This window comes from Typopeltis vanoorti, chromosome 19 (genome assembly GCF_054136105.1).
Source record: "Typopeltis vanoorti isolate ZY-2024b chromosome 19, IOZ_Tvanoo_1.0, whole genome shotgun sequence".
Taxonomy (NCBI): Eukaryota; Metazoa; Arthropoda; class Arachnida; order Uropygi; family Thelyphonidae; genus Typopeltis; species Typopeltis vanoorti.
This window is the reverse complement of record NC_143567.1, coordinates 65,304,993-65,318,321: the sequence shown is the minus strand read 5'-3', so window position 1 is coordinate 65,318,321 and position 13,329 is coordinate 65,304,993. Positions and strand designations below refer to the sequence as shown.

The 13,329-nt window shown below is 36.8% G+C and overlaps 1 protein-coding gene across 1 annotated transcript in view; it reads right to left on the bottom strand.

Annotated features, from left to right (window-relative positions):
• The window catches only part of LOC150096198 (proto-oncogene tyrosine-protein kinase ROS-like), a 481,253-nt gene that overhangs the window by 212,228 nt on the left and 255,696 nt on the right, over positions 1-13,329 (bottom strand). The window contains exon 21 of the mRNA XM_090409003.1: positions 5,479-5,783. Coding sequence (XP_090265129.1) covers positions 5,479-5,783 — 305 coding nt within the window. The remainder of the gene's footprint in view (positions 1-5,478; positions 5,784-13,329) is intronic.

Here is a 13,329-nt window from a genome sequence, read left to right as displayed (position 1 = left end):
TTTTGATATAGATATACAGTCATTCCGATTCAGGTTAGGACAATGGAGTAAGGGCTCTACACTTTCTTTAATAAATGTTCAAATTTATAACGGGATCTATGTAAGAGGCGAGTTTTTGACCAAAGAATGTTGTGGTTAGTTTCAATCCCATGCTGAGCTAATCCAGAGTTTTCAGGTTTGTTGTGATGAATGGAGGATTGATGTTCTTGGATTCTTTTTTCAAGAGAATGTCCAGTTTGTCAAAATAGGAGAGATCACAGTTGCAGGGAATTTGATAAACTCCAGGAAGAGATATAGTTGAGCGTTTGTCTTTAGGAGAAGGAAAATGGGAAGATAATTTGTTAATAGGTGAATATGTAGCTGTTAACTCATATTTCTTCAGAATTCTTGTGATAGGTTCTGAAATCCCGGAGATGTAAGGAATTGGAACTAGACATATTGAGTTCCAATTCTCGAAAGAATCGAGACTCTTTTCGGAAAAGCCATTGAGTTTCATGTGTTGTTGGATAGTAGAAAGTTCTTTCTGTAGAAAATTAGAAGTAGAACAATTAGTTTTGGCTCTTCTGATAAGGCATTTTATGATTCCTGTTTTTTGACAAGGATGATGGGCTGATTCTTTAAGAATATAACGACCTGTGAACAGGAATCAAAAATGTCTTATCAGAAGAGCCAAAACTAATTGTTGTACTTCTAATTTTCTACAGAAAGAACTTTCTACTCTCCAACAACACATGAAACTCAATGGCTTTTCCAAAAAGAGTACTCAACATCTTCTCGATTCTTATAATCCACCACAAAACAATGAAGATTCAATATGTTGAGTTCCAATTCCTTACATCTCTGAGATTTCAGAACCTATCACAAGAATTCTGAAGAAATATGAGTTAACAGCTATGTATTCACCTATTAACAAATTATCTTCCCATTTTCCTTCTCCTAAAGACAAACACTTAAGGATATCCTAGAAGAGGAAAGTCAAGTGGTATATCCCAAGGTCTATTTTGTAGCCATTTTTGTTTAATTTGTATGTAAGTGAAGGGGTTTAAATGGTGATATAGAGTTGTTTACAGATGATGCAAAGTTGGTTAGAGCCATGAGAAGTAGAGTGGATGTTGCATAGCCTTGCAAGTGGTCTTGAATAGAATGGGTGAATGAGTGATTATGTGTGTGTGTGTGTGAGGGAGGGATTGGAGGATGTCAGCTCACTGTAGCAAAGTATAAGGTTTTAAAATTTGGGAAGCAAAGATGGGATACAGAGTATAAGACCGATGGAGATATATTAGCAGAGGTGAAGGAGATGAAAGATATGGCAGTAATGGTGGATATGGACCCTGCAATTTTAGAGATATTTTCCTAAAATTGTGAGGACACCACAGTAGATTATGGTTATGATGTGAAGAACTGATATCTATGATTCTATTGTACAAGCTTTGATCATACTGCATATGGTTTACTGTGCACAGATTTGGTTGCCTGTTTTTCAAATGGATGATTAGCTGTCGAACAGGGTTCAGAGAAGACAATTAAGTTGGTTTCAGATCTATGGAATGTGGAGTATGTAGATAGGTTGAGAGAATGCAAATTGAGGAGCCTAGTGGATAGATGGAGAAGGGTGGGGGAGATGGTAGAGACAGATAAGTTTTGTAAGGGATAATTAGCAGATTAATGGTGGATGAGTTTTTCATAGAATGGCTGGAGACTGGGTGGGGGGTAGGGGGGTGAGAACAAGAGTCCATCCCTGGAAGCTGGAAGCACGAGAGTGAGGAGTAGATTTTTTTTCATGGAGTGTGGTAGATGATTGGAATGCCTTACCTGAATATGATGAGTGCAGAGACAGTCATTATATTTAAATCAAGGTATGATGAACTGTGTGCATTAGGGTGGGACCTTCTGCAATGAGTGTCATGACTTCATAGAAGACTGATGATGATAATAATAATCATAATAATAGGCAATATCAATTCCTCAATCTCTATTCTCTTGTCAGGCAATCTCACATTCAGCATTGCAATATCACCAAGCAGATAATAATAGTTCATAATGACATAATAGTTCATGCTTCTAGCCTGCATCTTGTACTGCTCATGGGAATGCTAATTATCTTTTTCTTTATACTCCCTCCACAACTTTTTCTTTTTCTGCAGCTCCTGATTAATGATTTTATTCATTCATCTAACTCCTACCTGATTTATCCATCTGTAGCTTTACAGTCTGATAATACTGCTTTCTTCAAACACCCTTGATCATCTCCTATCACTGCCAGCATATCTGCTTTTCTCCAAATTCTTATGCATATCTGACTTTTCATCCTGTCATAATCACCTGCTATGTACAGGGTGTTCGGGATAAATTTGACAGTTTCGTAAGGAAAAAGAAAATCTTCTTTGTATCTATTAAATTTAATGAATTGACAAAAAAACATTACAGGCAGAGTTAATTACAATACTATCAACAAGATTTACTCAAAATAGCCACCATTAGCATCGATCACAGCTTCAATTCTGCTTCGGAACCTCGAACAAGCTGATGCTACAGTCTCCCTGGGAAGGGCCGCAAAAACTGTTTTAATTTTATCCATTAACTGGGCTTTTGTATTACTGGAAGTGCGATTGGTGTCTTTTTCAACTGCGCCCCATACAAAATAATCCATGGGGTTAAGGTCTGGGGAGTTTGGAGGCCAAACATTTGGACTGGTGAAGTCGTAGAAATTTTCAGACAACCATTTTTGACTTTTCCCAGAGGTGTGGCAAGGGGCCGAATCCTGCTGCCATACATACGGCCTACCATTGGCTACCCTTGTTATCCAGGGCTTGACTACAGTTAGCAACTCCACGAACAAAGCCCGAATTCCAATGCCAGGGTTCTTCAACACCTGTTCCTGCAGATTTGCGAGGAATTCTGCTGTACGAACGCAATCAGATCGTCTGCTAGGGATCTTTCTTCTTGCTACATCCTCGTAGTCACCATTGCAAGTCTCTAGTTCATGCCTGATTGTTTTTACTGTATTCAGGGAGCATTGGGCAGCAGTCGTAATATCCTTATTTTGATGGCGGGCACGAATCATCATGATACAAGTTATTCTCTTCCATGATTCAGGTGGGTTCCAGCTATCCATCCTTTCTGACATCTTGTATATGAATGAAGAAGGGTCCAAACTTTTAAATGAAGAGAAGTGTGTGTTAATACATGTAACTTACGGAAAAATATAATTGATTATAAATATGTCAAATTTATCCCGAACACCCTGTAATTCCACTGCCTCCTTCCCCTTGCTTCTGTTTTGCCACATCATTCCCTGATGTGTCTCTGTCTGTCACTTATTCATGTTCTCTGTTCTGTATCCAATTCCATTTCTGCCAATTTCCATAACAGACTGCAGGTAATATCTTGTTAAATGTTTCTGACAAGTCCAGCTATATATGGTGTGGCCATTTTTTTTATTCAACTCAACTGACAACACTTTATTCTAGAAGATGAATAAATGACTAAAGCAACACTTACCTTTCAAAGAAGTGTGCTACCCATTATAATGCATTCTATTCTTAGTCAATCACTTGAATTCTTACAATTACTAAGTTTTCCTGTTCCTTAACCACCACCACTCCTGAGATACAGATCAGTCTATAATTAGTTATCTTTTTTCGTGGAGACTCCTTAGCACTTCTGTAGCACAATTGGAAGAACAATAGCATATTGTATCCTTTGTTTGGAAAAGACCTAAGTTTGATTTTCATTATGATGAGGAATCTTTATATGGGATTTTTCAATTGAAGGTGAGTTGAGCAATCTCATATGGAGGTAGCAGGATTTTTTTCTCTCAGAAACTCAGGTTTTTCGTCCTACATACAGATAAATCAGTCAAGAGAACATATGCAATTACAAATGAAAATACTATTGATGGTGGTGGTGACCAGTAGAGGGCATTAGTGTTGGTGGTAGTACTGCTACTGTATAGTTGAGGATTAAGTAGGGAAAATAGTGAGTTATGTGTAATGGGGTAATGTGCCCTCCTACAATGAGTCCTTAGAGGTGTCACATAATAACAATAATAAATTATCTTGCCTTCGTCAATCTCTTTTGGACCTTGTCAGTGCTGAGACTTAAACTGCACAACTTGGTGAGAGGCAATATCAGTTATCTTTACTTTTTCCTACATGGGCAGATAATTCATCTAATCCTAACTATACTACCATTAATTCTGTAATATTTTGAGCACCACATTCCCACACTTATCATATCAGTAAGTTACTCCATGATATCTAACTATCATAAGTTAACTCCATGTGGATGATATATTCTTGTAAAGTGGCAACTCCATAATTCAACTTTCTTCTGATGCTGAGCTGAAAAATCTTTTTGGGATTTCCTTCAGCCTGCTCAGATAATTCTTCTGATAATTTTATTTTTATTCTTTATCATGGTGGTCACTTTTTGTCTGTGTTTTGCTATTCATGAGCTCATTGATCACATCGTTCATTTTTTTTTTTTCATGTTTAGCAGATCCTATGTAATGATGCTGCTTATTCATTAACTGTCCTGATGTATTCTTCTGATCCTGGGGTAATGCAGTCTGATACTACTAGAAAATCAATCACCCCCTTAAACTGCTAATGTCATTTCCTTAAATTTTCAGATGCCATAGCACTGTTCCAAGCTAATTCCTAAGTTTATCATAACTACCTGCCTAGTAGTTTCATATATAGAGTGTATATGCATTTTTTTTAACTGAGAACTTGCATACTTAGCCAGGTCAAGACTGTATGACTACTCTTCCTAAAGAGAGGCAGATCAGCTGCTGTGGTTATGGGTGCACATCTGATGCTCTCTCCAGATTCAGTACTTTCAAATTTCAGATCCTTCTCCACTACTGTTTCAAATAATTATTTCTTAGCAGTGTTGCAAAATTTTAATTCCTTTTCCTCACGTGTCCATCCTGCATTCTCACTGTTCAACGGTCCAATAATAATTACTCACTCTATCCTCATTGAGAAAATCTGCTGAAGCATGCAAAAACATCTTCAAACTTTAGACTTATGACAGAAATCAAGTATCAATTTTGTACTACTGGATCCTATTTCATATCAGACAGCCTTAGTTACACTGCTTACAAGACCTAAGTATATCGGATTAAGTTTTAATTTCTATTAGACCAAAGTTCCCAAAAGCAACAGCATTATTGGGAGCTTGAGTAGCTCATAATCTTAAACATACATTGTCTCAATATTGTACTACTTTCGTGTGAGTTCCTAAAAGAGTATATTTTCATTATTTATTTGTACTTTTATTAGTGAATATCCTAATAAAAAGCACAAATGAGAGGAGAAAATATGATCCTCTTCAGGATTGTGTTTTTAAGCAATAAAATCCAGGTGGAATATGCTTTGTATTAGAAACTATAGTTTCTTGACCAAAAAATGTGAGATATATTAATATTTTATACTTTCTATATATAAAACCATAACAAAGAAATGTACTTGCCATTGTCTTTTTCAGTTGCATTTACCAATAAATGACACATACAACCCTTTAAATCAGAAGACCAGATATGCCCATATCGACCATCTACCCAAAGAACTTCTGGATTTGAAACATTAGAATGATCTATTGCTATAGCACTACCAACAGCTGGACGTGGTGGACAACTGCAAGGTTTATCTCCAGATGTTCTTTTCACTTTGTATGATGAAGTCTGCCAAAAGAAAGGATGCACATGTTGGCCTTCTACATCACAGATCATCAGCTGACCTAAATCAGCACTGCTCATCACAGTCCATAGCAGCATACTACATAAAGACACAGATTACTGTGAGAATAAAAAACATCATATATATGATATATATCAAATTCATTTTATATTATTCTATTTATTTATTTCTCTCATTTAAATATTTTTTCACTAGGTCAGAAAGCAAATTACACTTAACAAGAAATTATATACTTGTTTTTATTCTTTACCCAAGCATAAGCATAAATCCATGGATTGTCAGCATTTTTATACTTATTATTATTCCCTTTAGACTCCATTTGACTCTGCAATATACCATGCATTTTCTCATATCTGAAGTGACCATTCTCAAGAAGCCACTCTTGCCAACATCCAACATGATAATTTAAGTTTCTCTTCTCAAACACTCTCGCTCAGAGAGCAACAATTTCTCCAGAGGCTTACATCCCTCTACATTCAAATGTAGTCCATCATTTGAATGTGAAGATAGAAGACAGCTGTCTTGTATCTTCAGATGCAGTCCTAATGCTACCTTGCAGATCATTCATACCAACCATCATTATCATCTAATTTTCATTCTCACCTTGCTTTATTACTATAGTCACATTCTCTATTGCTCCTCCAGGCAAGCATTCCTCCAACATTATAGTCTGCACAGTACAGTACAGATCCTTATATTTCCATACAGTACTCACCTCAGATCCATTTATGTCTTGCTCACCACCATCTCACAATCTCTCTCTCTCTCTTCTGACATCTTCATCCTTGTCCTCTCTATTATCATTTATCTTTTTCCCCATCTCTCTGTCCCTTGAACCTGTACTATCTCGACTTGCTCTCATTCCCTAGTTTTTCTATTCTCTCTCTCTCTCTCTCCTGCTCTTATTCCCATGACTTTCCCTCACACCTCCCCTGTTAATCTTGCAGTTAGTTTTTCAATTATTCCAGTCTCTTCCTTTCATATGAAACAACTGATTTTTTCATACCCTCCATTCGTCACCTTTATCTCCTTCTCCAAGTGTTTTATCCACACTCAAGATTCGCTTTCACAGTCAACACTATCCAGCAGTTACTCCATATCTCCAATCATACTACCTGTAGTCAAGTCCCGCTTCGCACTTGCCTTTCTTTCCCTTGATCGTGGTCGCTGCCTGCAATTAATCATTTCCATCAAACAACTGTTACTACTACTACTACTACTTAAACCAGAGATAGTGATATCAAAATCACTCACCTCTTCCCATTGCCTACATTTCATGTAAACATGCACTTTCCAACTCTAACCTGCCACATGATGGCAGGTAAGAGTTGTAAAGAGTTGGAAGCATACATGCTGCAGACAAAGCATGCTACTAAATCTTGTATAAATAATAAGCAAAATATAATCTTTAAATGGTGGCAGGCTGACAGTAAACTAAGATATGGTGACTATGATAATTGACAGAATAAATAGTGCAATTCATAAAGCAATATATCAGAAAATTATTTCAAACTTAAAACTTACAAATGCAAACACACTACATTCAATCTCAACTTACTCAGGCTAGAATTTACCCCAAAGTTATTATTATTATTATTATTATTATTATCTGAGACCTCCAGGGAGTCAAGGACTCATAGAGTCCTTGACTCCCTGGAGGCAAATTATTCCACTCACTGCTCTCTGGGAGAAAAACCTAGCTCTTACCCCTTTTTTGACTGAAAATAAATTTAACCATGGATGCCTCCCACGTTCCCTCCCACCTTCCATATAATGAAAAATTTTAACAGTTGATATCTTATAACCCCATTCAAAAGTTCATAGACCTCTACCATATCACCCCTCTTTCTCCTGTTAACCAAAGTCTGCAATGCACTTACTCGCAAACTGTCCTCATAATCTTAATCCTACAATCTGGATATAATCTTTGTAACTCTTCTTTGCACCCTTTCCCCAGCTTCTTTATCACCTTGGAACCTGCAAGACTAAATCTGTACACAATAATTCAGGTGTGGTCTTATCAAAGCCTTATAAAGAGACAAAATGACTTCCTTATCCTTACATGTCAAGGTTCTTAACTTCAACATCGCAATTATCCTCTGAGTTGTATTTGCAACTTTTGCTATGTGACCTTTGAACTATACATTACTATCCACCAATACACCAAGATCGCGCGCCTCTTCAGTTTCTTGTAGCATAACCCTGCTAATATAATATGTCACTGTAAGTAAGTGTAATGTTAGTAAGTGTAAAGTTATGCACACAAGTGCATAACTTTACACTTACTAACATTAAATTGACAGCCATTTTCGTTTGCCCAAATTTCCAGTCTATTCAAATCATTTTGTAATTGCTGAATATCAGTAGCATCCCTGATTGCCCTGCCTATCTTCACATCATCGGCAAACAATTGCACATCTGATGTTAGATCCCTCCTAATGTCATTAATGTATAGATAGAACAATAATGGTCCAAGGACTGAATCCTGAGGCACACCACTGGTGGCCTTAAATCTGGCAAATTCACTACATATCACGTTTTAATATATCTGTCTGTCAACCATCCCCTGTTCCAAGGCAAGAGTTTATATTCCAATTCCATATTCTGCAGTTTATGCAACAGCCTTTCGTGTGGTATCCTATGAAACACCTTAGAAAAGTCCAACATTATCATTGCGTATCCATTCCCTTTATCCACCTCTGCCATAACATTGTTATAAAATATGAGAAAATTGCTAAAACATGACCTTCCTTTAGTAAACCCATGCTGTTCCTTGCAGATTGTAGCATGTTTGTCTACACATTTCTGTATGAGAGTTCTTACCAACTTCTCTAAAATCCTCACTTCACACCAAAGATACTGATAGGTCAGTAGTTAGATGCATCAGTTTTTGCACCACTCTTGTACAATGGAACTATCACACATTCCTTCCATTCCTGTGGTATCGTTCCTTAGCTGAACATTCCTTTAACAAACGAGCAGATATTCCATCTGTCCCTATAGACAATTTCTTATCCAGGTTATGCAACAGCTTTTCAACCTCATTTTCATGAACCTCTAACTCTTCATCCAACGTAGCAGTAGCACACCATGCTACATACACCTGGTTGATATATCTTAGCAAAGTGAGCACTCATTAACTGAACAATCTCCTTAGCTTACGACACTCATGTACCATCTGCATTCAATAAAGTTATTCTTCCACATTCATTCTTTCTTTTGCATGTGGTATAACGATAAAATTCTTTTGGATTGCCTTTAGGTTGCATGGTCAATTTCTTTTCATACTCGGTTTTAGCTTTTCTCACAAGTATTGTGAGAAAAGCTAAAACCTTTCCTGGCCCGAGCTTTATATATTTCATGACTCCTCTCACTCTTATTCTCACGATATTCTTTCCACATCATCTTCTTCTTGTGGATCTCTAGCTTAATAAGGTTGCACATCCATTTCACTCCCAACTTATTTATTCTTCAAACACTAGGGATACATTCAGATATTGCCTCATTTAAGCACTTTTTTTAAAGATTCCCATGCATTGCTGACATTTTTCCCATTCAGTAATTGATACCATGGGACCAAAGATAATATTCTCCTAAGTTAATCATAATTTCCAGCTTTGTAGTTCAGCATGTAACGTTTAATTGAAGCATCAATACAATTAGATACTTCTCAAGAAAATACAGCACGATCACTATCACCAGTTGGTGGTAAAATAGCTATATTCTTGACAGAGACCCTTCTGATGCAATGAGCAAATCCAACACTCTTTGACCTTGAGTTCCTTCTGTCACATACTACTTGAGAAAAAAGTTGTCTTGCAACAATTCAATAAATTCTGTTTTCTTATCATGAGATTTCTCTTCTACCCAATCAATGTTTGGAAATTAAAGTCACCCATAATGATCATTTGTTTGGTAACCATAAGACTAAATTGACGATGCAGTTCTTCGTCCCCCCTGCAACTGAGCTACCAGCTTGTAGCAACACCCCACCATATATTTCATTCTGTTAACCTCCACTTCACACCAGATAGACTCACACTCGCTGCTACATAGAACATTGTTACCGTCATTGTTTTTTTGCGTTTCTACCCTAAATGGACTTAAGTCATCTGATATCGTTAGTAGCACTCCTTCTCCTCTCCTATCACTTCTGTCATTCCTAAAAATAGTGTACCCATTACGCTCGATCCCACTTACCATATCCGATTCTGATAGCCAAGTTTCACTAATGCCAACAATCTTAGGCCACATCGTATTCAATAAAGCAACAAACTCCACACCTTTGTTTCTAATGCTTTTGCATTTGTGTACAGACATAATAAATTACCACCTAGGTTATTCTTATAATTAGATATGTAATCTATTTTGTTTGTTCTGGAATTTTCTCTTTTCCCTCCCTAGACATACAAGGTCTGAACTTAAAGCATAGTTTTCCACCTTTTCACCACATACATAACCATGTTTGAAGACATTCATATCTTTATCATGTTTGCATACCATAGCTGAACTTTCACACACATTTTTCCCATTCCTCACTTGATGATCTAGTTTTCCTGACTCTCTGCATTAGGTCTCATACCAAGAAGTAATTTCTCCAGGCTTCTGATGCCAAATGAATTCAAGTGCAGGCCATCCTTCTCATACTTTTCTGCCATCAAACAATCCCCCCACCACACACACATATAAAAATTTGCATCCATATCTTCTACGCAGCCTGCACGTGAAATCATTTGCTATCATCACCCTCCTTAACTTCTTGAGTTATAATAAATACTAGTAATTAATATAAAAATGTATCTTTTTTTTCCCTTTTTACCAGCCAGAGAACACCAGACGCTTTGCTCTCTAAATGCAAAGTCAAGAAAACTAAAGAAATTAGTGAATATGTGTGAAGGTGTCCGTGAGGTGAATGAGTGTCAATGAACAAAAAATGCAGAATTTGGTCTCTGCAGCAACATCATTGAATAGGGTGGTCAACTGAGGATGTAGAAGTAGTTGGGGACCTAAGGGGAGACTACAGATCTATATACTAATGCTAGAGTTATCAGGAATAAGAGGGTGGAGATTTTGGCATCGATTAGTACAACCTCACCAGACTTATAGCTATTAGTGAGATTTGGCTAACAGCAGATGACATAGTTAAAAGCATACAATGTGATGGGTTTAGTATATTTAGGCAAGATAGAATATACAGGATGTAGGGTGGGGGTACTGCTGATGACAGCAGATTAATTACAGCCAACAAGGGTAGGAGTCAGTTTAGGAGATAGCAGTTCTTTTTGGGGAAATCTGGTGTGAGAATGAGTCAAACATGAGTACCAACAGGACAAAATATAAAATTGTTGCTGCTATAGGCCAGGAATAATGTGGAGGAGAAACATCAGCAGATTAATACAAGTGCTGTTTGAGTAATTATTATGGGGGGGGGGGCTTCAACTGTGGAAGCAGACTGAAAGGAAGAAAGATAATGAAGGAAATAGAATATATACACTTACTAAGAGATAATTACTTGAAGAAGCATGTGATGAAGGAGACATGGAGTACATGATTGTTATCTTGATAGAGGATCAAAAGACCTGCCCATAACTAAGGTGGCTACATTGCTTCCAATTGTAGAGAGTGAGCATGTGATCTTGGGAGGTAGCAAAATGTGGAATTTTCAGTTAAGAAGGAATATATATGGAACTACAAGGTAGGTGATTATAACAAGCTCAGTAGACAACTTGAAGTAGTGCCATGACATAAAAATCTGCGAGAAGGATGTTGCATGCACAATGCATGAAGGTTAATCAAGATCTGATAACCAAGGTCAGGTGAGTAAATCAGGTAGGAGTTAGAAGGATCAGCAGTATCATTAATCATGATCTGTAAAAAAAAAAAATGTTGTGTAGGGTATATAAGGAGAAAGATGACCAGCAAGGTAAGGAAAGCAAAAATCAGATTATGAGAAGAAATCAGCTGAGCAGATCAAAGGAAAAGGAAATACCAAAAATTTCTTTCATTATGTGGCAAGAAGGAGGAAGAATAACTATGGAGGGATAACTTTAATGAGTTCTAATGGTAGAGAGGTGAGAGAGGTAGATGAAATGTGTGCTACTGAGTGACAACTTGGCAAGGGTATATCAGCCATGTGAAGATATTATGTCAGAGTGAAAGGGCTTTAATGGTAAGGATAGGAAAATTATTAACCCTCTTTATAAGGCTAAGAGTTTCTTGGAGATCAGGAGTTGGTGGAGAGGACTCAAAGATGGGTGACCAAGATGGCGAGTGCTTTGTGGAATTCTAAGCATGAGGATAGATTTTTGAGCTGGCTGATAGATTGGTTGATAGGCAAAAAAAAAAAAAAAAAAAAAGAGAGAGAATATGATAGAAGCATTTAAGTTACTTAAAGGATTTTATAGGATTTATACAGAGTAATTAATTCAGCACTTGGCTAGAAGGAAAGGACAAGAGGTCATCCCTGGAAATTGAGTAAGAGTGTAGTTAGAAAGAGTGAAAAGACTAGGTTTTTTCTTTCCTTAGAGGGTGGTAAATGAATGGAATGGGTTGCTAGAGTCGGCTGTGAGCAGCACTCTGTCTGTTAATGGATTCAAGGAGAGGTACAATAGATATTGTGAGGATAGTTTGGGTTTTCCACAATTAGTCTTCAGATTCCATGGAAGCACCCATGCAATAATATTAATACATTCCATAATTTTTATCATATATGGATCTCATTTAATTCTGGAGCTCACCTGTAATTTTCAACCATTTGACATTAAAGCAACCAAACCATATTCAGTACTCCAGTATTCCATGTCACTTAAGTTTACCATTGTTTTGAAGGTGTGGTTGGAAATCCCCTACAGGGATTGAATTTTAATACGAAAAAAAAAGACTCAAGAGACATATTTAGAATCCTAGTCAAATATACCCCTTGAAATTAAAATAAGAATTATGAATAAACAGAAAATTTACAATGCTTCTGTCCTAGTGGAAAATTCAGAATTCTTCTCCTAAACAATGTCCAGGAAATGTTGAAAAATAAATATGAGTCATTTTTATTGCTTCTTTAAAGTTTAAGCTAATCCACACTAAAAATTATCAACACAATTAAAAATACCACTAAAGGAGTATTTCCTGCTCAGATAATCAGCACTGCATTTATCCTTCCTCTACTTGTTGACACTTGATATGACTGAAGGATGTAGTACCATAGTGTTGTTTATTCCTAAAGACAAGGATATACTGATGTGCAACATCTGCTATGTTCATACTAAAAGTTGTAACTTGACATATCAACACAGAAAGAAACAGAGAAATGAACAGATACTTAAAATAACCATCTGAAAACTGCAGAAAGTATGTTGAAAGTTTATTTTTCACTTGGTTAGACTATAATAAATTTAGTTTAATCCTTTATCCAAGTGTGAGCAAACAAAGTTTGCACCAGAAAATATCTTCAGAACTGAATATGGTGTTGTACTACCTTACTGGGGTAAGGCAGTACAACTCCAGGCAACTCGTAGCAAAGGTGGAGCAAGATACCAACACTCCTATCTCAGTATCTCCCATAATGTAATGTAATGTAAGGTAGTACAACACCATATTCAGTCCTGAAGATATTTTCAGGTGCAAACTT